This window comes from Lissotriton vulgaris, chromosome 10 (assembly GCF_964263255.1).
Source record: "Lissotriton vulgaris chromosome 10, aLisVul1.2, whole genome shotgun sequence".
Taxonomy (NCBI): domain Eukaryota; kingdom Metazoa; phylum Chordata; class Amphibia; order Caudata; family Salamandridae; genus Lissotriton; species Lissotriton vulgaris.
Window position 1 is genome coordinate 448,032,422 of NC_141698.1, and position 26,609 is coordinate 448,059,030.

Sequence of the window (26,609 nt, forward strand, 5' to 3'; positions counted from 1 at the left end):
TGTACTCAGTCACTCTGCACTCACTGTGCACTCACAGTCACTCTTGCACTCACTCTGCACTCACAGTTACTCTGGCACTCACTCTGCACTAACAGTCACTCTTGCACTCACTCTGCACTCACTGCCACTCTGCACTCACTCTCCACTCACTCTGCACTCACAGTCACTCTGGCACTCACTTTGCACTCACTATCACTCTCGCACTCACTCTGCACTCAAAGTCACAGTCACTCTCGCACTCACTCTGCACTCATAGTCACTCTGGCACTCACTCTGCACTAACAGTCACTCTGGCACTCACACTGCACTCAGTGTCACACAAGGACTCTTAGGCTCCGCCTACACTGCTACGCAGTGTGACGTAGGCCCGAGCCCTAAAAACCGAAGCCATCTGCCTCTGGCCACCAGAGGAATACAATTTAATTCACCACCGCAGTACTCGATTAACCATGTGTTATGGCTACTTCTCGACGCATATTTCACAATAACAATCATATAAGGGATTATTGGAACAAAATCAGACCCAGATTATCATCCGACGATCTCTCTATTCACCCTTTAAAGGGGGACCAGCCATTTCGGATTAGTCCGAAAAAGACTGTCCCACAACTTCCAGTTTGGCAAATCTGTAAAGTAAAAAACTCAGAACAGACACGCCTGTGGGGTAAACACCTTAGCGGACTGTGGAAAAGGGGCCATGACAGGTGATTAAAGCCGTTAGAATAGCGAAAAACATCAACTGTTATCCCCCACACCTTTTCACTTATCACAATCATTAATCACACTCTAGTCCTGTCTCAGTGGCTCTGAATAATATATAGTGTAAGAGAACCGGGGCGGGCGTCAATCAGACACAGTAACGATAGAATAATTCATGGCAGCCGTGCACTGGAAGCTGCCTACAGTCGCCTCGCGTAGCTTACCTTCCCAAACAGAATACAGACAACAAACAAGCATTTACAATGCAATGGTTTTGCCTTTGTTAAAGTTAGAGCTATTGGCATTGCTCTTGACATTATTTTTATTTATGTTTTTTTAACATAAATAAATGGCATTGTCATTTACAATGCCACTAGCTTTATCTCTCGCAAATGACACACACAAACACACACAGAGCCCCCCACACACACACAGAGCCCCCCCACACACACCCACACAGAGCCCCCCACACACACAGCCACACAGAGCCCCCCACACACAGCCACACAGAGCCCCCCACACACACAGCCACACAGAGCCCCCACACACACACAGCCTCACAAAGCCCCCCACACACACAGCCAGCAAGCGCCCTCCACACACCCACACAGAGCCTTCCACACACCCACACAGCACAAGCAGGCAACAGGGGCACACGGAGGCACGGAGGCACAAGCAGGCAACAGGGGCACACGGAGGCACAAGCAGGCAACAGGGGCACACGGAGGCACAAGCAGGCAACAGGGGCACGAAAACGGAGGCACAAGCAGGCAACAGGGGCACACGGAGGCACAAGCAGGCAACAGGGGCACACGGAGGCACAAGCAGGCAACAAAGAATGGCGAGGGTCCAGCAGCTCTCCCAAAATTAATGTTTTACATAACACCTGTTATATCAAAACAAAACAAACAGTGACAAAGCTCAAAGGTTTCCATCAAAAGCCAGGCCACCTGGGTATGCCAATGATTGTTTAGGCTCTTGAAAGCGTCCTTTTTGCGTCCACACAAAAGTGTTGATGCTCCAAATGGAAATGGGTTGCATAAAGACTTCTCACAAACAACATGCGAACGGCAGCCCTACTGACAGGTAATTGTGTGTGTGTGGGGGGCGGGGGGGTCACTTGGAAAGAACTCTCATGATGAAACAAAAAATGTGTAGGTCTACCACCGGAATCGACAGCGTTATCAGGAATGTATTATTGTTTCAGTCCCGCTCAGTGCAGATTGTAAAGCACAGTGCCTGCCAGATGGTAATTTAGCTGATTTCGAATGGGAAATCAGAAAGTTGTTTCTAATAGAAATTGAGATTACTCTGGTAAATGTACCGTTCTTGCTTTCAGTTCCACAGCTCGTCAACAGATCGGTGCCAAACATGTCTTCGCGTTTCCTACACAACAGCGCTGCACTGCTGCCACAGACATGAAATCAGGCCTGGATGCTACAAGCACACCAACCGCGTATTTAAGAGTGTGTGTGGGGGGTGGTCTTTGGCTCAACTAAAAAATCCTGCTGGGACGTTTTTAGTTGATGTGCACCCCTAACCAATATAAACAATAAGACTGGCGCAGTGCCTCCCTTGTTAGTTGATGTGCACCCCTAACCAATACATTAAAAAAAGACCGGCCCAGTGCCCCCCTTGCAAAGTAAATGGAGGGCCCCACTACGGACTTACCCAGGAGCCCTCGGCCAGCTTACAGTGCTGTGAGGGGCCCTGTTGCCTCCCCCCACCCACCTGCTCCCTCCCACACGCACTGCGGGGGGCCTTTGTTACGCCACTGGGCAGGCCTTACTCCACAGAACACCTCCAGAGGTAGGGTCACATTTAGACATCAGCTGAAGACGGGAGCTCGCGCCGTCCCACCTGCCACCGCAGTCCGCCGAAGATGCGCCCTGCTTACCATATCCCTGACAGGATGACAAGAGAGCGCCTGTCAGGCGCTGGCCAGCCGGGTGTCGAGACAAAATGTACGGCCCCAGCTGACTAGTTAGAGGCAGGCTGGCGAGGTACAATTATACAGGCAGTTGACAAGCCTTCACGCGCGGCCGGCTTGAGAACCGATGACACGGCGCGAACAGCAATCCTCCCAAGCCCTGGTCACAGAACAGCAATAAGTCAACTGATGCGCCGTTGTAAAATCATGATTTATTCTTTTGCTTTGAATACATGAGAGCATGGCATGATGTTCTGGTAGACTACCGCCTCGGGTTCACTGGGGGCCTGAACATCTCGGAGTCTGCCTGCAGCATGCATAACACCGGGGCAATTAACACCGGCCCTGCAGTTTAATAATTCACAGCAGGCCTGGGTGGAAGTAAACTGCTTCCCTCCTATGTGCGTCTCCGCGCGAAGTCGAGGCCACAAAATACATAATAGTCAAAGCGAATACCGTTCAAAACTTCTGGCGTCCGAATTTAGTGAATATAAACACGCTGGCGAAGCAGCAGACCCCAGGCGCGCGTCCTCGGCGTTTGTTTGGGTTCGACATTCCAGGGGCTATCAGCCATTTGCTTTCTCTTTCTGCCTATCAGCAGCAGGAGCTCCGAGCCGAAACGGTATCTACACACAGAACCGCAAAACATGACCTTGGGGCAGAGAGAGAGTGTCGGTTCCACTCCGACTCCAGGCCACTCAGCAAGCAGCAAGGCTAACAAGCTACTGGATCGGAGAACAGTTTAGAAGAACACTCCACAAAGACTCTATTAATGAGCGGGAGGGCGGGAGGGGGCGGGAAAGGGGGAGGAGAGACGCAGAAGACGGCCGGAGCAGGAAGGCGGGTGCCGGCAATGCCGGACCAGAATCGGGGGCGTTCCCGGCTTTCGGCTGACGTCGCGTGACGTCGGCAAAAGCCAAAGAATCTCGGGAACGCCCCCGTGTCTGGTCCGGCATTGACGGACAGGCCCCTCGTCCAATGGCTAGGCTCCATTTATGGAGCCAGCCAATGAATGACGAGGGCCGACCCAAACCCACACACAGTACTCATTAGGTTTTTGCCTGCGCAAAAAAGATGCGCAGAGCGCATCTTTTTGGCGAGGCAAAACCTAAAAAACGAGAAAAAGAAACACACACATACCCCCTTCTGCGCCTGCGCAGCACAGAGGATGGGCTTGTGATAAGTACTGGGTCTGTGCACAGGCCCTTAAAAAGATTGATCTTATTTACAGGTGAGGGTGGCATCTTAGGCACAAAGCGTGGGATCACAGCTTCTAATGTACGTAGACGCGGCATGCAAAGGCGGCGCAGAACTAAAGCTGAACAACACCGTACAAAAGGGCTGTGCTTTTAATAAAGAAATCACTAATAAGGCATCTGCTGCTTGGACAAACTTATCCCCACGCCTAATTACAGCACAATGCATAAAAGACCTAAGGAAATGTAAAATGAAAGCAGAACGGATCGAGGCGACTGGCTGGGTTCGTACCGTAAGATGCATTGAAATTGTCATTGTTCAAAATAGGTTCTCACCTTTGACACAATCTGACTGAGAGGGCGAGCGTTTGTGCCTTTACGAATTTTAGGCTGACACATGACATGTTTCAAACTCGATGTAAAAAAACTATGAGGACACAGAATTTCTCTGCTCAGTGCGTGCCCCGCCACATTTAGGAATGTCATGGGAAATATCATCCAGTTTCTGCTACAGGAATGAATGACAGCTTAAAGGCGCCCCACAGGCAGATGTAACTCTGGCCCAAAGCTGTGGACAATTTGCAGTGAGCAGCCGGTGGACTATGATAAAGGACGAATGCCATCTGGTGGTTGCCATGCGTAATAGCAGTCAAAGTGTTTCAATAGCCACAAGGAAGAAAAAAAAAACAGCATCTGTCTTCAGTTACCGCGGCCCCTGACAGCCGCGATAATTGAATAAATATGCCCTTCTCGTGCGTGTGTCCGCACGGAATATGCACTAGGCGGAGCAACTCTAACGCCTATGGCCTATTGCGTGCTGGCTTGTAAAAACACAGGCATGCGAGGCCCAATTGCCATGCAGCTGCCATAAATAACGAGCAAAAATCACAAACTTTTCTGGAATTCGTAGGTTAGATTTTTAAAGCCCTCAGAAAAGGACTCTTGAAGCCACGCCCACTTCGTGGGACGTAGGCCGAGCCCTAAATAACACCCGCATGTGGTGCGCGCTCGCATACAGGAAAGCGCCGCTGCTGGAGAAGGAAAAAGTGTCAGGTGGAATCTGAAGGTGGATTCAGGATGAGAAGTACCTACAAGCAGAGGCGACAGAGTCTGTCTCTCATGAGTGACCCGTAGACCTGGAAGACAAATGCCCACCGATGTCATGAGTTGCAGGAGAGTTGACGTGACATTGACTCTGCAGCTGTGAGGACCAAGCAACGCTGAGGAAGACCAGGAGCCGTACATGAGCTTTCCCACGTCGGATGTCAAGAGTTGAGGGGTCGGTGTCCGTCGGGAGCACCAACAAGCCTTGGCAACTGCAAACAACCTAGAAGTTGAAGAAGGTGCAACGTCGGGGCCAGCAAGGTCCAGGGGACTCACCACAAGCAGGGGAGTCAGGGCAGGCCTGAGCAAACAGTGGGGTCCAAAAGAAACAAAGATGACCCTCAGCAGGACCCACAGGCCGTAGGCACTGGAGTCTCAAGAGGACCTCGAGTAGCTCGCCAAAAGATGCAGGCTATGGTGCAAACGATGCAGTGTGGACGAAGATTCTGGTCACTGGAGATGCTTGAGGTTGGGGCTACTTGGAGCCCAAAGATCTTGGTGGAAGGAAACCAACAAGCCTTTGCAAAGGCAAGTTGACACGGTGCACAGGGGATCGGTTCCTGCGGCTCCCACAAGGGATACTGGCCTCAAACTTGGAGAGAGGATTGGGCAGGCCTCGTGAGCTGTGGAGAACCACCACCACCTGTGTTGTTGAACCTTTCGGAGTTCATAGGAGACCAGGATCAGCAGACCGGGTAGCTTAGTTGCGGTGCCTGCAGATGCAGGGAAGTGACTCCTTCACTTCAAGGGAGATTCCTTCAGGTGTCTTGGATGCCCACAGGCCTTGGAAGGTTCTTGTATGGTGCACAGGCACAGATGATGCAGCAGACTGAAAGGGGGATGAAGTCAAGCACAAACAAAGTCCAGCGATGTCCAGAGTGCCCAGACGTTAGAAGTTGAAGTGGTGTCTGAATTGATTTGTGTCCTGCGACGAATCTAGGAACCTACACCCAGGTGAGCCCTTAAGTACCCTAAAGAAAGGGTTGGGGAGATTTAGGGGGCCCTCCCAAGGGAGGGTTAGGACAGGGGGGAGGTTACTCTCATGTCTTTTGTCCAGTTTCGCGCCGGAGTGGGAACCAACGGCTCCCAGAGCTGGCTTGAACTGGACTATGCAAGGAGACACCAAATGTGCCCCTCATGCAGACTAAGTGGCATTGGCAAGCGCACCCAACTGGCCCCAATACACTAAATCCAGTCTAGGAGGTGGTCACACCTCCCTGTGACAGGATACCTATTTTTCTGCCTTCCCCTGCTCGAGCTGATCACACTGCACCCACACCACTCACCCTGCACTTACACAAGCACACTACTCATCCTTCATTCATGGGGCACTTTACTCACCGGTCACTCTCAATGCTAACTCTCCGATCTCACTCAAACAAGCATATCACTCACCATGCATTCATTCGTCCCAATCTGCACTTTCACCCATACCCAAACTCACGTCACATCACTCACCTTGCAGTCACTCCTTTTACCCTACTCTCTCACACTGTCACACTGCTCACTGTGCACTCACATAGGTACTCCTGTCACTCACACAGCTAAACCTTCACTCATATGGGCACAGCACTCACCCTGCACTTACACCACATTAACAAACCCACTCTGGAGTTACACCACTCACCCTGCACTTCCTCCTCTTACCCTGCACTCACACAGACAAGCCTCTCAGCCTGCATTCCTACAGGCACTCTGTTCATCCTGCCTGCACACAGGGACAATAGTCTTCCAAAACACACAGCGACACATCACTCACTCTGCACTAACTCCTCTCACCCGTCACTCTCACAGATCACCCGTGACACTCGCCGCTCATCCTGCACCACACACAGGCTCCCTAATCATCCTGCATTTACACCCCTCACACAACCCTGTACTCACTCCGCTCTTTATGTAGTACTAGATGCCTACTTAATTCCATCTGCAACAACCGGGATGCTGCAAAAGGGAAGAGTAAACTGAGAATATGGGTTGGCACGAGGAGTGGGACAACGGCTGAGACTTTGGGGTATAGTGATGGATTGGGGATCTTGTGACACCTTCAGCCATTGCTGGCTTTCCATTCACCTCAATGCTTCATTCCGGGACTTGTATTTTTTTTTACATTGTAAGTTGGGTCTCAAAAACCCCAAAATGGCAAGGGTTATTGGATAAAACCCATGGTTGCCGAAAAAGTCAAGCATTTCATAAGATTAGTTGGATGCTGTGATATTACATATTAGAACAGAGAGTCTTTAATTTCCAATACTGTAACTGCTTGATCCACTCATGAAACCAAATATAAGCCCCATTCAGCTATTTTAAGGAAGCGTACTTTTCATTCACATCATACTTGTAAGAAAGATTGACAAGGCAATATATTATTTTTGAATAGCATATAGAGAATATGTTTTATTAAACTTCACTAAAAGGCAAGGCAGGTATAGCAGAAGCAGCTTGGCAAGCTTTTCTAACACAACAAAAGCTGATTGACTAATGGAAGTGTGACTGTGTCTATGGGTGAATGTGACAGAGTACAAATGTGAGAAAGAGTGCAAGAGCTATATTGAGACTGTGTGCATGAGAGAATGTGTGTGTGTGTGTGTGTGTGCTATGCGTATATGTGTGCTGCTGGTCTGGCATACAGGAGGCTATTCTTGCCTTCAGGACAAGGACACTAATACTGTAAGCCCTGGCATGCTTCTATTAATACACCATCATTGGCTGTGAGGATTCGAACTGTCTGACTGAAAAAGCTGTTAGCCCACTCATAACCAGTGGAAGGGACACAGAACACGTGCCACCACAACTGTCCGAAGAACCTGACATGCTGCACATAATTCTCATCATATTAAGTGGATCCATAGCAAAACGTTTGAACTTATATTTGAGGTAACTCGTTATAAGATTTCCTGTACTCAATTTATAGGGGGTGTCAATGGCAAAATGCTGGCCATTGTATACCGGAGGAAATGTTTATAGGTACCCACGGCTGTGGTTGAAGTATCTGTGGTAAATTTCTGTCATATGGACTGTAGTCCTTTGCATAAGGGGCTCAACCATGAAAAAATTTTGACCTTTTTATAGTGGAAGTAATTTCTGACTTAAGACATTTGAAAAAAAAGGAGATCTGCTCCTAGGAAAGGTCAGGCTTCCCTGAAGCACCATGAAAGTACTGGAATATGTCATGAATGCCCATTAGGGTCTGCAGTGGTTCAGCAAATGTGTTCCAAACAGTTTAAAAGAAATTATCAGGGGAGAAGTCTACTCTCCCTTAAATCATCTACAAGAAATCTGTTGATTTGTTTTGCTTGCTGGAATGTGGGGGAAGTATCACACCCCACCACTTACATAGATCTTTTCCCTCATATAATGGGTATAAGGTTAGCTCTCAACCAATTTCCGGAAATGCCTTCCCTGGCCCGTTGCTGGGAGCAGGACTGGCTTTAGGGTGGTGCGACTGGTGCAGCCACACCTGGCGTTGACCTTAATAGGGGGCGCTGTGTTTAAAAATAATCTTTGGTTTAATAGCACCTAAAATTCCTTGTGCATCAAGTAGTGTTCAGGTAACAATAGAAATATCAAGATAACTCTGGTGATTAATGTTCCTACAACTAAGTGTTCAGAATGTTGTCTAGTTGCAGTTTTGGCTCATCGTAAAGCAGCACAGAGGGTTAATGTGCCTGCTGCAAAGAATGTATACCATGCAGATCACAGAACTGAGAGCGAGTGAACTATAAGTAGCACTATAAAAAAAATGAAATGTACATTAGAGAGAGCCTCTGGAGAGATGAGGTGCACTGTTGGAGAGTGGTAGTGAGGAAATTCACCGGGAAGGGGTAAATGGGGGAGGAGATAGTACACACAAGATTAGAATTTCAATCCAGTGAGAACCAGAAGGCTAATCTGGTACGCCTGTCGATAGTTCACACACTGTGCCTGCAAGGTTGCCATCTTAACCTTTTCTTTCTCATTACTTCTCCCCTGTATTTGTCACAGTCCATTGTAAAGTAGAACTATAGTGATTTTGCATTTTTGATATGGATAGCCTTACTCAAAACAAATTCCCTAGAGCAATGTATTCATTTTTTTAAATCCCCTTCAGCATTTAAAATAATCTCGAAAATCAACCGGAGTGAGTCCTTAAAGCTGCATTCTTACAATTGCAATGGGTCACCTGCAACTATTCCATAAAGCCCCGGCATGTGTTTGTTTCTAAGCAGGATTAGTGATAGACCCAGTGCACAATATCACTGTTCAATTACTTGAAAGATCAAATGAAGAATACTATTGTCTCAGTACAAAGACCAAATAACTGCTTTGAACTCACAGGGAAAGGCCAAAGACACTGACTCACAAAGAGAGGGCAACTTTGAACTATATTTATACAATATATAAATTAAAACACAACATGCCCTCTGGCAGCTGCAAGATAATGCATCCCAGAACACCAATATAACCAAAAAACTATGTTCAATCCGTAGAGACACATTTGTGGTGGTAGTTACCCGATGATAGGGCCCCCTAACTGCTGCCTGAAGGTGCAATAATCAATTACTCCTTACCAACAGTAGTGTTTTAATTTAGCTCTATAGCAGTATAAATACCCAGGTTCCGAGTAGCAGCGGCACAATACACTTCATGCAACTCGTAGGTCCATAAAGCGTCTCTATCTGTTATTCCAAAAGAACAACACAAAAAATAAGAGAGAGACTAAAAAGTGCCAAGCTGAAGAGCAAGCTACTAATCTTCGGTAGAGCTTTTTTTTATACCTCAAACAGAAAAGAGCGTTTCATTTGCTCTGGTAATTCGACGAGCGACTGAGGTCCTGGACCTACAACTGCCCTCCATCGAGGTTCAGACAAATGTCGCTACAGATCTTTTTGTAACCTGGGCCAGACAGATATGAACCCTTGCTTCTGTTCAATGAAGCCCTCATTGACACCCTAATGGGGACCTGGTCAAAGCCTTGTTCTTATGGATACAATAAAATCGCAGATTCCTAACCTTGGTAATACCCCTAGCCCCAAACTGGATCCAGAGCTTTTTTCTAAGCATTGCTCCTGCACGGCAGCAGGTAGCGTTGTGTGGCTCTGCATTAACTTCGCTCTGGGAGTGATGCCATAGCCAAACATATAAGCATCAGCGCGTAGAGGTAGCACAGGTGGTGCCCACTTTAAAGGTTATGAAGCTTACTTTATATGATTACCTTACTCCCATCTCCTTCCTGAGATGTGTCTAGACCCCACTGACCAGGGACCTTTCCAGAATCAAAGAGCCCTTTTAAAGTGGACAGGAGAGCCTGACTCTACCTTCCTCCAGTGTGTGTCCAACCCAGGGCTCAGAAATGTAACAATCCACAAATCTGTCGGGGGGTTGTCTCCACCGACATTCACCTTCCTCAAATATCCCTGTGTCTTCAATATGGAACATACAGGCTTCCATATACTATGCTGCTCACAGCCACACATACATCCTTGCACACTCTCACAAACTCCTATGTATCGTACCACTCACGGGAACACATACATCACACATGCAGTAGTCCTTTACCACTTAAGCGGGTAGCACCTTGGGTGCCCCTCCCAGTCCAAAAAGCCTGCAATCTGTGAGGTAAGGTCTAGGTTATGGCATGCATGTATGAACAGTGTTTGACCATGTAGAACGGTAGGATCCTTCGGCAGGGTTGCCTCCACTTTTTGCTTGACGTAATGCTGTTTTTGACTAGTCTGACTGGGATCCTGCTAATCAGGACCACAGTCTCTCTGCTTTCTCCCTTAAGATGTTGGAACCATACCCCCTCCCCTTAAACGGTGTGGGAGGTATGATTCCAAGCACTGGAACAGGTCTCCGTTAGGCTCTCAGTGCTACAGGTACCAGTCTTCTAGACCTGGGCAGCACAATATGGCTGCTGCCAATCAGAGACACGATTCTGCCCTCCTGCTGCTGAGCCAAGCTCGAGCAGGGGAAGGCAGAAAAATAGGTATCCTGTCACAGGGAGGTGTGACCACCTCCCAGACTGGATTTAGTCTATTTCACTTCTTTTTTCTGTTCTGGTTTATCCCTTGGAAGAATGGAACTATTTAACTTGCAATTCGTAACGATTTTCTTCAGCCTGTTTATTTGTGGTTTTCTCAATACTGTTTTTTGTACAAAAGAGGGGAATGTGCCTTCACATAAAGTATTGCGTAGAAAGGTTTCTTTCCATAAAGTATTCTACTGTACAAAACACTTAATGTCGCTGTTGTTAAGTGTTTCTGTTTTCTGTTAGTAGTTGGCAATTTAGTGTATATTAATGAAGGCAGATAACTATGTGGGAGAACTAACATTATAGATGTGTAACTTTTCCTTCTAGACCCCATTTTGAAGATGTCCATGTTTCATGGGAATGATGTAAATTCCATGAATTGTGTAAATTAATTCCCTGGATGGCTGCCCTGCGGAATATTCACTTGAACCCCTTTGCTTTTGTTGAATAGAATGAGTTAAACGTTATACAATGAAAGAATGCTTTTTATAATTGTTTTGCAGGTGGCACCACTCATGGGTAAGGCCTTGCTGGAGTTTGTCTGGTCTCTACGTTTCCATGCAGACACGTGAGTTATTTTTGCCTTTCCATTGTTTGCTTTTGCTGTTGCCACAGTTCTTCTTTCTAGTTGTGAGCAGTGTAGTGCCATGGGCCAGCACAGTCAGTGATCCCAGCCTCCCTGCGTTCAGCTGCTACACTGTAGTCATGCTGATACTTTCTCCTATGTCCTCATTCAGGGCCTGTATCTCTGTAGAGCTCTGGGTTGCTCAACTTGCCATGGAAAGTAGAAATTACAGCTCAAAAAGAGTAGCTATCTTGAGTTCATTCTGATGAATTTTACTTTTGGGCAACAGCACTTTGTGAACTAATATGTTTTCAGAGATATATATAGTTAGTCAGTGTTACAAGTGATAGATTCTTATTAATATTTTTATTAGGCATAGTTTTGATATGTTAAGAATGGGGTGTTCGCCTTCATGACTTTGAACATTGTGGCCTGTAGGAAAAACACCCTGTGTATAATGTGTTTTGAGATGGTTTTCCATTTCTAAACCCTACTCTCTCAATGGTAATGCATCTCTGTTCCTCTCAATCCCTCCAAAACACTCTCTGCCTTTAGCATCCCCTTCCCTCCCCTCATGCTATCGTTCTCAATGTCTCCACTAACTCAACCTCTCTCTGTCTCACATTTCATTCAGTAGCACTCATCTTAATTATTCCAATAAATACCAGTTTCTTCTCTCATTTTCAAGCATCCAATAGCTGCCACTTTCTGTCTCCTTCTTCAATACTCGGAACGCATAAGGTTTACACGGGTGGGGCAAGCTGAAGGTCTTGTGGTTCTGAAGGATAGCGTGCTTGAAAATGAACATTCACATGAGAATTTTGTACAAGAGCCAGTCCCTACCCCTATGGACCTCAAGTGGAACAATAAAACACACACACAAAAAGTTTGTATCTTTTCAGTGGGATGGGAAAAGAAAGAAAGTCAGGAAATGAACCATTTGTCGGGGAACTGGCGATGGCTGATTACGTTTCCCACATGTAGGCTATTATATTCTGGTGGTGCAAGTTCGTCCAGCTCTGTAACGAACAACCCAGTCATGACTAAGCCATGGGCCTAAATCAGGGAAGAATATTCAGATTTTAGATTGTCATTCCCTTTGCCTTTCCCCATGAATTTACAGTCACACGTGGCACCCCATCTATAACTGCTACCCTATTGGATAACTGTTATAGGGTTTCTCATCATGAGATAATAACAAGCTTTCCTTTCTCCCGACCCCCTTGGCCCGCAATCCAGAAACCCCCCCCCACCCCCCCCCCCCCAGGGAATTATTGACAACAAATTCGCAACATGTGGAGTTGAGAGGCCATTAGTGTGTAGATACCTTTAAGACCAGGTGCTGTGAAAGACCAGGAACCCTGCTTTTTTCAGTGTGCAGCAGGATATATTTTGAAACATTGGGTGGATACCCCTGTTGTAAAAAATGGCGACTCAAGGGAGGCACCTTACATAGAGGAAGTTTTTGACAGGTGTCTGATAAAGAAAGGCAGCTCATTGCTATACAAGAGATCCAGCTCTATTATATCTTCCAAGTTTCAGAGGTACAGGGCAACAATGGAGGAAAAATTATTAATGTCCATTTTGTGAGGATACCTGGTCGATCATTTTGTTTAAGACAACTAACAATTTTTTTTTTAAGCATAGTTTTACATAGCGCAATCTTGACCCAAAGGTATCGGGTATCAGAACGCTTTACATGCGCACCAGCCACATTACATGAGGACACTCTCATTTTTGTTAGGCATGTGATTTGCCCAGAAACGTAGGATGGTTCGTGTCCTTGCCGAGACTCGAACCCGGTTCCCGGATTTTAGGTCGACCACCCTAGCTGACAGGCCACATCCTCTCACATCTGTATGTGTACATTATTAGGTGAATGCTGATAAGATCTTTATGCACTGGTATATGGTCCCTTACAGGTAGAGTGTTACGCATGCCAGCTCTGATCAATGCAGGAAGGGTCTAGAATGGTACACTTGCTCACTTATGGTGGTTTTGTTCTCAAATCGAGACTCACTAAGGCGAGCTATTGATTATGGTTTGGAAAATTACTTGTCTGTCCCAAACATTAGATTCACTTTTACTATTGTTTGGTGTCACTGGGGATGAAGGGGAGTGTCCGTGGATGTCCATGGCTAGCAGTCACTTGGTGGTCATGCTCTCTTTTACTGTCTTTTCTCCATATTTATTCATGCAAAAAATGATAAAGTAATTTCAAAAACTCCCCCTCCATCTCTTCTTCACCTCTCAAATTATTGACTCTCCTCTCTCACTTTCATCCCTCTTTAATACTTACTCTTTCTCCTTTTTTCTTCTAATAACTTTAGATTGTGGATTTTGGTCCCCATCCTGAAACACGCAGCTTCTCAGTCTCATTAGCTCTATAATCTTCATCACTATACCAATTCCTAGCTCCATGATGGCTTCACTGTCACCTAAGATGTTTGGACCTATTATCTTATCTTAATTAATCCTCACTTACACAAGTGTGAGATTTATTAATAAATGCACACAGGATACATCTCAGAGGGTCCCCTGTAAACCTTCCAAGCACTGGTGTTGTCTCAGACTAGTCATAGCCAGCCTGCTACCACCAGACATGTTTATCATCTCATGATGTGAAAGTCAGCACTCTCAGAATCCAGGAACAAAGCCTGCTCTGGGCGGAGGTGCTTCACACCTTCCCCAGGTCAGGAAGCTTTAATGGAAATGCCGCCTTTGAAATGCAACCCAGGCAGCTCCAGCTAGTTGAGGATTCCAACCCCCTGTCCTACTCCACATTTTGTGAGAGGCCAGGTGGGAAAATTAGTTAAATTGGGAAGTGTATCCACTTTCAGCCAGCTCCTCCCCTAAGGTGGGGCAGGTGATGTGGGCGTGACTTTTCCAATTCCTCCATCTTGGGATGGACGGAATTAACCTATCAGGACTAGGGTGGTTCCCCTTCCCATAGGAAGTGGAAATTTAGAGAGTGTAGACACCCTAAAGGTAGGTAGTTCATTGGCTACTACCTGTCACCCCCTTTAATACCCTTAAATTTAGTATTTAGGTGGTAGCCCTGGAACCTGAACTTCAGGTTCGATGGATACAAATAAGATATGGACAAAGAAGAGCTGCTAACCCTAGAACAGAAGGCCTGCTGTAGAAATTTGCAGCCAAACCCTATCTGCTGTTCCAGGACTCGACAATCGTAGTGTACTGTCTTGTTCTACTGCTGTGAGGAATCCAAGAACACCGAGTACCCTCAGTTCAGTGCTAATCGCCAGAGAACCCCCTAGAGTAGAGGAACTACTCCCCTTCGGACTGCAGGCATTGAACACACAGAGTTCTATGTACCGACTTGCTGCTTCCAGGGAACTCTGACGCAGCATTCAAGCACAAAGAGGTACATCAGCTCTGGACCATCAGATCTATCTCCCCACCAAGTTTGGAGACACCAGAAACTACTAGAGTCATGCCATACCAATACCTGGGGTAGTGGAAACCCTGCAGCCTACACCGAGCTGAAGAGCACACTTTGGACTCCACCTGCCCAGGAAGCAAACACCCGTCAAGGGACGTCAAGAGCCCTGAGACCCACTTCACGAGTGGCCCAGATGTACCTGCAACCGGTCTGCCTCGGACCATGAAGACATCTTGACACTCGCCGCCTGGCTGACCTATCTGCTCTGCACCAAGCCTGCTCTGCTTGGGTAGCGATGAACCAGCTGTGCTTCTGTGGTCCTAAGATCCTTGCAACCTGCTTCCTTGAGTTGGACCCCTCAGACTTACCATTAAGTTCTGTTGTGCAGTATGTGTTTTCAGGTCGCCCCCTTATTTGTAGCGCACCATCTACCAATGATCTCAGACCCCTGCTCCCAGCAGAATCCGGTATGCTCCAGAGAATCCGCTGGTGGAACATTGGAACTGGCCTTGCTACTTACCTAAATCCAGAGGGTGAACCTCGAAATCCAACTGTATGATTTTATATCCATTTACCTGATTGATTTTCTACCTTTTTTTATCCATTTATCTGATATATTTCTTACCTTAGAATTTCCCCCAGGTGTCTGGATTTTAGAGATTTTTCAACAGCAGTACTCCTGCATGTCGGTAGGTGGCCCCGGTCGGCTCTGCGTCCGTCGTGGGCACTGGGATGAGGTCGCAGGACCTATATAAACATTGCACATGCGCGAAACATCTGAAGGAAACAGGCTAGTATTCCCAATACACGTTAGACAATTACGAATCTGTAGATATTTCACGAAATGCTCTCTAGGGAGAAAATATTGTTCTCGTAGTTGTTAAAAAGATTTGAAATGACTAGCATCATACAGGTCACCCACCACTCTAATGCCTTTTCTCCCTCCAATTATATACTACTCTATCCCATACATCTACAGGTAAGAAAAACGACGATGACAATAGGGTGTACCACGTTATTTTTCCGAGGCCCAGTAGCCCCCTAACTATACGCCAGACCTTGTATGCAGCCACCATTGTCTTGAAACGGGTGCGTTTGTAATAGCTTTGTTCTAGGTGCTTAAATAGACAATTTTTAACTTTTACCCCCAGCAGCATTTGATAAATCGAAGGACAATCTGCAGGCCTTGCTGGACCTTTGCCGGTTAATAAAATTCCCATTCCTTGCAACATACAAGCGTAGTAATATAATGTAAAGTCTGGTACCGACCAGCCCCCCAAATTTCTTGGCAGAATCATAAAGCGCCTAGCCCTTCGTGCTTTCCCCCCGGACCACAAAAAGCGCATACATATTGCCTGCAGTTGTTCTAAACTTGTCTTGGGAACTTCTAGGGGTATACATCGGAAAAAATATAAAATTTGAGGGAGAATCAGTATTTTTAATAGGTTACATCATCCCACTAATGAGAGATATAAGCATTCTGCCTGATCTAATTTTTTCCGAACAACTTCTAGGAGCTGGTCCCAATTAGCTTTAACTAAAAAAGTTGTACAAGCTCGTAACGTAACTCCCAAATATACCACCTCTTGACATAATCTTGAATCAGTGTAGCTTGGTATATTTATACCGAGTAGCTGGGTTTTAGCCAAATTCAGCTTGTATCCTGACGATTTACCAAATTCTACCGCCAATTGCTCAATAGCCTGCATTGCCATCGTGGGTTTGGACATGACCACTGCCACATCGTCAGCATATGCCAACACCTTAACCTGGTATATATGAACCTTTAACGGGATTATATGGATATTAGAGTCCAACATTCTTAAAAAAGGCTCAATGTATAAAGCAAATAATAAGGGGAGCAGGGACACCCCTGCCTAGTCCCCCTACGAATTTGTACTGCGGCCGATTCCAAGCCCATGGTACTAATCCGGGCTACCGGATGCTGATACATGACCTGTACTGATTTGATAAACTCTGGACCAAAACCTCGACCCTTCAAATTGTCCCACAAAAAAGACCATGCCACGCGGTCGAAGGCCTTCTCGGCGTCCAATAAAATTAAACAAAAGGGTTCCCTAGTTGCCTTAGCATAGTCAAGTAAAGTTATCACTCGTCCTACATGATTAGTAGTGCTACGTTGAGGGATAAACCCATGCTGTGTTTTTTATACAAGACCCGAGATAACCATGGAAAGTCTATTCGCTAAGATCTTCGAGTATATTTTACCATCTACATTTAGTAGCGGTATAGGGCGATATGATCCCGGTAAATTCAGTGGCTTGCCCTTTTTGTGAAATACCACTATATTTGCTTCTTGACATGTTTTGGGAGCTGAGCCTTTCTGTGCTACTAGCATTGTTGCCAAGAGATCCTTTTTTAAAAGCATAAAAAACGCTTTGTATATTTCCAAAGGTAATTTATCTGGACCGGCAGCCTTTCCCAGAGGCAGCCCGTTTACTGCTAATTCTAGTTCTTCCAAAGTTATGGGCGCATCCAGCATTGCCCTGTCATCATCCGAAAGATCCTTCAGACAGTATTGACTAATCAATAATGCAGCATTACCACCATTATACTCATCACTCTGATATAGCGTCTCATAAAACTGCCTGAATACCTCCAGGATACCCTGCTCGTCCTTCACAGAGTCACCCTTCTGGTCTAGTACCTCATCGATACGCTGGGCTGTCGATTTTGCTCTTACTCTTTGGCCGAGACATCTGCCACTTGCCTCGCCGTATTCATAATGGGTTTGTTTTTTAGCAAAAAAAATTTTTGGCTGCTTCCTGGGACCACCTCAGATTTAACCTTGCCTTCACACGCGCTACTTCATTAATCTCATCATCTATATTGATCCCTGTCTGTATCCCCACTATGAGCGCCTCTTCGGCCGTAATCAACTCCTGGTAGAGTGCCTTTATTTCCGCTGCTTGCTTTTTTTGGTTATAGAGACCCAAACTCAGTACCTCCCCACGAAAGGCAGCCTTAAAACAGTCCCACACACAACCCTCATTACTGCTCCCCCGATTGATGTTAAAAAAAGATACAATCCACTCATTCATATGTTCAATAAAAAATTGGTCAGTCAATAATTTGCGATCAAAAGAGAACTGTCCTGGACGTTCACTAGAAATGATGCTAGATAGCGTCAGTACAACTGGCCCGTGGTCTGATGTCACTCTAGGATATACTTGGATTGCAGCCTGATTTAACATCAATATAGAAACAAAAAAATAGTCTAATCGAACCAATGTGCGATGTGGAAAAGAAAAAAAAGTGTACCCAGGTGACCCACCCCTTAAAACCGACCAAGCATCCACCAATCCATGAGCTTCCAAGAGTTGCTGTAGGGATTTGAATACTCTCGGCTTCCTGCCAGTATATCTCACCTTCTCATTATTTAACACGTTGGGTGCTAGGTTTATATTGAAATCACCGCACCTGATCAATGGTGTGGGCCAAGCTGCTAATTCTACATTTAGAAAGTTGAGAGTTTCTGCTTCATCTAGATTTGCCCCATATACCACACACGCAGTAACTTTAGTGTTGCCCACAACACATTCTGCTATCGCCCAGCGTCCCAACCTATCAGATTGTATCCTCCCTGTAGTAGCTATATGACTCTTACCAAGAATTGCCACTCCTCTGGCCGCCCCTGAATATTTAGTGCATACTATTAAATTGAACCCCAGTTCTGTTAACAGATGTCTCTTAGACCAAACCACGTGGGTCTCTTGTAGGCATATATCACATCACATTGCAAAGCCCGTATCTCCTGTGCAACTCTTCGTCTTTTCTGCACTGATTTCAGCCCCCTAACATTCAGCGTGCCCACCCTTAAACCCCTACCTGCCATTTAGCCACTTCAAATTTTGCATCTTTGATCCAGCTAAATTTCGCAAATTTCTCCCCGACAGCAACAAAATACAAGTTTCTTCCCAACCCTAGCTCATGTATTATTTTCTTTTTCCACCCCACTTCCCCACTCCCCCCCTTACCCCCTCCCCTCCCAACACCACCCTCGCCACCACCCTTCACGAGGCTTAAGGACCATGTCCTCTGCGATGCAGAAGTGCCTTCACTGCGTATCATGACTCCCCTTCTCCCCCCACAGATTTAATCATTCCACACTCACAATCAACAGCCTTGCTTCAGGCTAATTATATCCTCTTCAGGGTGTCCCCCGTAAATTCTACTTCAAGAGCCAGCAAATCAGCATTACATCATGCATATAGTATTTCTCTCATACACAGATAGTCGGAGGGATCAGGCCTCTATCTACGACTAAGTCGAACATTACATCATATTTGTAGAAATTCAGGCCCTTGACCCCAGGACACCAATTGCCTACTCAATATTCCTGTACTAAGTTTCCAATGCTGACTCCAGAATTGAATTTGCCTAAAAGAAAATTAGATGGGGGAGAACAAGCCCATAATGTGCTATAGCCTATTGTCTAAGAACAAAACAAAGTTGCAACTCCTACACCTCTTAACACCCATAGTCATCCTCTTAGATTACAACTCAAATCCAACGCCCTCTCAAAGGTGCAGCGTGTCCATTATAGCCTATTTCTAAGAGTTCAGTAGTTGAAATTAAGTTTTCGCCTGTTTGTCCATTTGATTCAAATATAGCTGAGCCTCAGACCCATGTATTGGGAGTAACTTTAAACCGAATTCTTTGATCGAGGACATTATGAAAGGGGCAAGGATTGGAGTTCTATATAATCATATGTTAGACACTAGAGAAAACGATATAGAGCAACAGAATAGTAAATGGTGCGTTAAACTAGGCAGACAGGACATTCAAATAGAAATTTCATTAGGTATGGCTAAAGACTTATTCCTGTCTGCAAAGTTGGTGGCGCAACATTTTAAATCAATCTATAATTTAGATTATACCCCAGACAAGGTGTCTAAATGGTCGGGCGATGCAATAGGGAAATGCTTTCGTTGTGGGCTTGTCTCAGCGGATGATGTCCACATTTTCTGTACATGCACTGTATTAGCTCCCTTATTGTCTCAGATAGAAAAATGCATTTCGGCAATTGTGAGTAGTCAGATACATTTATCAGCAACACAGATATTATTGGGTGTTGAAATGGGCACATTGAGCACTAACATTCTGAAGAAGTATGTTAAATTAATTCTCTTAGGGACTGCAGTGTATAGGCTGTGTATTGTATCTGCATGGTTGCAACAGGAACCGCCTGCTTTTGAAGCTTGGCGGTCTCTGTTTTTTTCGGTACACAATATGGAGCACAGCCTGTATGCTCTAAAGGGCTCCCGCAGAAGGAAGATTGGGTAACAGATTTGAGGATTAGTTACAAATTATTTGGAGATGTAAGGGGAGATTTGAGGGGATTGTTTATAATTTTTGCTGGATCTAATTGAGGCTGCCCTTATGAAATGTATACCTAACAGCTGTTTTTTTCTTGTGTTTCTTCATTTCTTTTTTATATTATTCTTGTAATTGTATGTGTCAAAATGACATGATCTGAATTTTTATCTGCTCGACAAAATGTCTCCTTTTTTTCTTTGTTGTTGTACCAACCGACTCATGTGTTTTTGCATAAATAAATAAAAAATAAAAAAAAAGGAAACAGGTTAGTATTAGATTCCTTACCTTAGAATATCCCCAGGCGTCAGACTGGATCTGGAAACTTTTGCGTAGCAGTACCCCTGCGCGTCGGTAGGCGGCGTCTGCGGCTACGCGTCCGTCGTCGGCGTCGTTGGCGCAGGGATGACGTAGCCGGAGTACTTAGACGCCGCCCTCACGCGCTGACGTCAGTTCTTTTTTCCCGGCCAGCAAGTGCAGATCCGGAAAAACTGGTACCCCTTAGTCAATTTTTGACTAAACTTTTTCGATCATTTTTTATCCTTTTTGAAGTCTAGCGACTCCGACAGTGCCGGTAGGGATGCCCGGGTTTAAACCCTGCGCCGACTGCGACCGACTGATGTCGGTTACCGACCCCCACCGACTGTGTCTTCATTGCCTGGGCCTCGACCACGACGACAAGGCCTGCTCCGACTGTCGAGCCCTGACGTCTAAAGCTAGGCGGGAGCGGTCCCACAAGCGACTCGAGCTCCGGCAGTCAGCCCACGCCGCTCAAGGTCCCGGTCCACGAGGAGGTCGAGGGACCGGTCGCAGGGTCGGAGCCTCTATAGTTCCGGGAGTCGTCCTCGGTCTTCGGGCTCGAAGTACTCAGGTAAGCACAAAAAGTCGAAGAGACGTCATCGCTCTTCCGACTCCCCCCCGACGCTCGCGTGACGCGGCCGGGGGTTCGGGCGACACCGCCCTCGCGGCTCCACCGTAGCCGCCGCGGCCTGCTTCATACCCGTCGGTCCCTGGGCAGAACGCAACGCCGGAGGAGATCGAGGCCTTCCTCACGGCCATGAGGTCGCTCACTCCTCCGTCGGGCTCCGCGGCGCCTTCGGGCCCAGCGGCCCCGAATGGGGGTCCCAGTGGGTCAGGCGCTTCGGCCCCGATGCCGTCGGGTGCTTCGGTCCCGACGCCGCCGGTGACTTCGGTCCCGGCGCCGCAGGCCCCCGCAGGATCCGGGTCCGGATCCGGGTCGTCGCGGATCGACCTCACGACCTCGCCGGCGCCGGCCCCCAGGGTGTCACCCCCGGCGCCGCCTCCGGGTGGCGCCATCCCCGATCCTTCCCTCGATTCGTTCCAGCCCGGCGCCGCTCTCAACGCCGATGGGAGATTTCTACTTCTATGACCCAGCCCCATCCTTTGGTCCTGATTCTCAGGAGATGGGTGGGGGGGATTGGGAACGGTCTGAGGACCCTCTGGCACAGGAGTGCCAGTCTTATCAGGACTGGACAGGTGAGCTAGGGGAAGCCAGTGGTCTGGACACCTCGCCGGACATTGGTTTTGTCTCCCCTCCTACCATGGCTAGGGAGGAGGGGGCTATCTACAGTGTGGTTCTGACGCGGGCGGCCAAGGCCTTGGGCCTGGAGCTCACCGTAGCGGCCGTGAGGACTAACCTCCTCACTGAGGTCCTTAAACCACAGGCAAGCTCGGCCGAGCCTCTGCTGCCGTTTAATGAGGCCATGTCTGACGTTCTTCTTGGCACCTGGTCCAAGCCCACTACAGGTCAGCCTGTAGATAGGAACGTGGCCAGACGCCACCGCCCGGCTCCGGGTGACCCTTGCTTCCTGTCCACCCACCCCACCCCCGAGAACCTGGTCATCCAGGCCTCTAACTCCCAGACCACATTCCAGACGGCTCCCCCCGATCGGTAATCCAAGAGGTACGAGCAATACGGGAAAAAGGTATTCTCCTCCCTGAGTTTGGGGCTGCGGTCAGTCAACACTGCGTGCCTCTTGGGCCTTTACACCCACTCTCTGTGGGACACGGTCGCGGACGTGCTGCCACAATGTCCGGCGGAGGTCCAGACTAAACTCACCCAAGCCCTTGCGGAGGGTCAAGATGCAGCACGGTACTTCATCCAGTGTGGACTGGATACCACGGACTCACTGGGCAAAGCGATGGCAACAACGGTGGCGATTCGTCGCCACGCCTGGTTGAGGTCCGCCAACTTTTCGGCTGGTGTCCAGAACACCCTTATGGATATGCCGTTTGATGGTCGTCGCCTCTTTGGTGACAAGGCAGACCATGCGCTTGAGCGCTTTAAGGACTCCAGGGCTACGGCCAAGTCCTTGGGCCTCTCTGACCCGCGCCAGCAAACGGCTGCTTTTCGCTCCGCCAAGGAAGGTGCGCCCCCACACGTGTCCTGACAGCCACGGGCCACAGACTACCGTCCAGCGCAGTGGCGGATGTGGAAACTGCCGTGGCGGCGGTCGGGGACAACGGCGAGGCCAGTCCACACCTGACCCTGCAGCATCCGCCTCAAAACCTTCCTAGTCCGAGCGTTCAGGCCCATGTGATGCCAGTGGGGCGCAGGGTTCGCCATCACCACCTCCACTGGCGCACTCTCACATCGGACAGGTGGGTGCTGCAAATCCTCCTAAGGGGCTACTCCCTCCCCTTCGAGGCGACCCCTCCAGCCATGCCACCGCAGTACCACCGCGTGTCGGGGGATCACTAGACACTTCTACGAGAGGAAGTTACGGCCTTCTTGGCAAAGGAGGCCATCGAGCGCGTTCCTGGGCCAGAAGTAGGGTGTGGTTGTTACTCTCACTACTTTCTGGTACCCAAGAAGGGCAAAGGGGGCTTAAGCTCTATCTTGGACCTGCGGAACGTCAACGGCTTCCTCCGGCAGGAGAAGTTCAAGATGCTGACACTAGCTCAGGTCCTAGCTGCCCTGGACTCAGGAGACTGGATGGTAGCGTTGGACTTGCAGGACGCTTATTTTCATATCCCTGTCCTGCCGGCCCACCGGCGTTACCTGCGGTTCACGGTAGGCCACGAGCACTTTCAGTTTACCGTGCTCCCCTTTGGCCTTACCAGCGCCCCTCTGGTGTTCACGAAAGTGATGGCGGTGGTCGCAGCTCATCTGCGCAGATTAGGGGTTTTAAGTCTTCCCCTACCTCGACGACTGGTTGTTGAAGGCGGGCTCGCCCCAGACAGTCGTCAGCCACCTCCAGACTACGGCCGACCTCCTGCACCTGCTGGGGTTCTCCATCAATGTGCCGAAGTCACACCTGTGTCCCTCTCAGAAGCTCCTCTTCATCGGAGCGGTTCTGGACTCGACGCAGTTTTGGGTTTATTCTCCCGAGCAGCGGGCTCGGGATATTCAGGCTCTGATTCCGATCTTTCAGCCGTTATCCCGAGTCTCGGTCAGGTTGACCCTGCAGCTTTTGTGGCTGATGGCCTCCTGCATCCTTCTGGTGCATCACGCCAGGTGGCGGATGCGGGCTCTGCAGTAGGACCTGAAGTTTCAGTGGACTCAGCATCAGGGCAACCTGTTTAACCATGTCTTGATCTCGGAGGGCACTGCAAGACAGTTGCAGTGGTGGCTCACGGACCGCGATTGGTTCAGCAGCAGATCCCTCTCCCTACCCCAACCGGAGCACGTAGTTGTGACCGATGCGTCCCTCCAGGGCTAGGGAGGTCACGTGGGAGAGGCGGAGATCAGAGACCTCTGGTCTCCGGCGGAGTCCCGGCTCCACATCAACCTTCTGGAGCTGCGGGCGATCCGGCTTGCACTGAAGGCATTCCTCCCCTCTGTCCGGGGGAGTGTGGTGTAGGACAACACCACCGCCATGTGGTACTGCAACAAACAGGGCGGTGTGGGGTCGTGGACCCTATGCCAGGAGGCTCTGCGCCTCTGGCAGTGGCTGGAACATCAGGGCGTGACCCTGGTGGTTCAACACCTGGCAGGTTCCCTGAACGCCAGGGCGGACGAACTCAGCAGTCGGTGCATGATGGATCACGAATGGCGTTGAACTCGGACGTGGCGCAATGCCTCTTTCAGCAGTGGGGAGAGCCTTGGTTAGATCTATTCCCCACAGAAGAGAACGCGTAATGTCATCAGTTCTGCGCGTTGGAATTTCCAAGGCGGCACTCGCTCAGAGACGCTTTTCGTCGCGAGTGGAGCTGCGGTCTGTTGTACGCCTTTCCGCCTATACCACTTCTGCCCAGAGTGCTGAAGAAGATCAGGCATGACCGGGCCCAAGTCATCCTTGTGGCTCTGAACTGGGCACGAAGATACTGGTATCCCGAGCTACTCAGTATGTCTGTTGATCCCCTGATTCGTCTGCCTCTTCAGGAGGACCTTCTGTCGCAGCAGCAGGGGACGGTCCTCCACCCGAACCTGTCCAGTCTCCACCTCCATGCTTGGAGATTGAGTGGCAACAGTTGAGGCCTTGCCTCCTGAAGTTTGTGATGTAATTCTGGCAGCCAGGCGTCCCTCCACAAAGTCGATATACGCCTGCAGGTGGAACAAGTTTGTGGCATGGTGCACAGAAAAGGCTGTGGATCCCCTTTCTGCCCCTCTTTCTGAGGTTCTCCTCTTCCTTCTTTCTCTTGCCCAGCAGGGCTCTGCTCTGGGCACTATCAAGGTCTACCTTTCTGCCCTTTCTGCCTTCTCAAGGCTACCTGATCAGCCTTCTTTGTACAAGTCCCTGGTTGTTAACAGATTCTTAAAGCGCATCACTAATATGTTTCCCCCTGTTCCTTTCATGATGCCTCAGTGGGACATGAACCTTGTACTTACTTTTCTGATGTGCGCTCCCTTCGAGCCAATTCATAACTGTCCTCTCCGTCTTCTTACCCTTAAGACTGCTTTCCTGGTTGCCATCACCTCTGCCAGGAGAGTGAGTGAGCTCCAGGCTCTTTCATCCAAACCTCCCTTCCTTTCTATCCATCCGGACAAGGTTGTGTTGCGGACAAGACCCTCTTTCCTGCTCAAAGTAGTCACAGCCTTCCACATCGGACAGTCCATCCCCTTGCCCACCTTCTTTCCGCCTCTGCATCTCTCTAAAGAGGAAGAGCGGCTCCACCGTCTGGACCCAAAACGTGCGCTCTCATTCTTGGATCGCACCCGCCAGTTCCGGGTGGATGACCAACTCTTTGTTGGTTACGTGGGCGCTAAGAAAGGTCGGGCGGTGCACAAGTGCACCATCTCTCGGTGGGCCGTGTTGTGCATCAAGGTATGTTACTTTTTGGCTAAAAAGGAGCCTCCTGTTGGGCTGAGAGACCATTCCACTCGGGCCACGGCGGCTACTACTGCCCTGGGCCGGGGAGTCCCCTTGCAGGACATCTGTCAAGCAGCTAAATGGGCCACTCTGCACACGTTCGCAAGACACTACTGCCTGGAAAGCCAAGTCCAGGATTTTCTGGTGAGATTATTGGTCCGCAGACCCACCACCGGGGTTGGTATTGCTGGGGTATCTATTCTAAGGTAATGAATCTAATACTAACCTGTTTCTTTCAGATGCACAAGTTACTTACCTTCGGTAACGATATATCTGTAAGAAACAGTAGTTAGTATTAGATTCCTTACCGCCCCGCCCATCCTCCCCGTTCTGCGAACCGATATCTAGGGTTAAGGTCATCCCCTTTCAGGGCCCTAGTTTCATGGCACCAGTGTTGGTTTTTATGATGGCTCTGCGTTTCTGGCGCGGAAAAGCTGTGTATAAGAACTGACGTCAGCGCGCGAGGGCGTCTAAGTACTCCGGCGATGTCATCCTGGCGCCAACGACGCCGACGACGGACGCGGAGCCGCAGACGACACCCACCGACGGGCAGGGGTACTGCTACGCAAAAGTTTCCGGATCCAGTCTGAGGCCTGGGGATATTCTAAGGTAAGGAATCTAATACTAACTACTGTTATTTACAGATATATTGTTACCGAAGGTAAGTAACTTGTGCTTCAGTTCTTTCTTTTCCTGTACCAGCAGATCCCAGACAGCTACCGCTTAGCCGTTTTTTGGCTCGCTTTTATTTTTTTTAACTTTTGTCGACTTCCTTTTCGAGTCTTGGACTCCTGGTGTGTTGAGGATGTCCCAGCGTAGGACCGGCTTCAAGTACTGCAGCTCCTGTCATTGGATGATGTCCATCATGGATCCGCACCTCGTATGCCTCTGGTGCTGGAGCACGACCACGACCCAAAGTCTTGCTCCGTATACCAGGTCATGAATCCGAAGGTCTTTCGGGAGTGGTCCTGAAAGCTTTTGGAGGCCCGGCACTCTGCTCCGCATCACTCCATTTCTTGTTCGAGAGGAAGGACCCGAGAATGGTTGTGGAACCCGCACTCCTCGTCTCATACTAAGATGTCAGGAAGGTCA

At 48.5% G+C, this 26,609-nt stretch overlaps 1 protein-coding gene across 1 annotated transcript in view; it reads left to right on the forward strand.

The window, feature by feature from the left end:
• The window catches only part of TELO2 (telomere maintenance 2), a 603,857-nt gene that overhangs the window by 535,168 nt on the left and 42,080 nt on the right, over positions 1–26,609 (forward strand). The window contains exon 19 of the mRNA XM_086941299.1: positions 11,443–11,507. Within this exon, the coding sequence (XP_086797425.1) occupies positions 11,443–11,507 (65 nt within the window). The remainder of the gene's footprint in view (positions 1–11,442; positions 11,508–26,609) is intronic.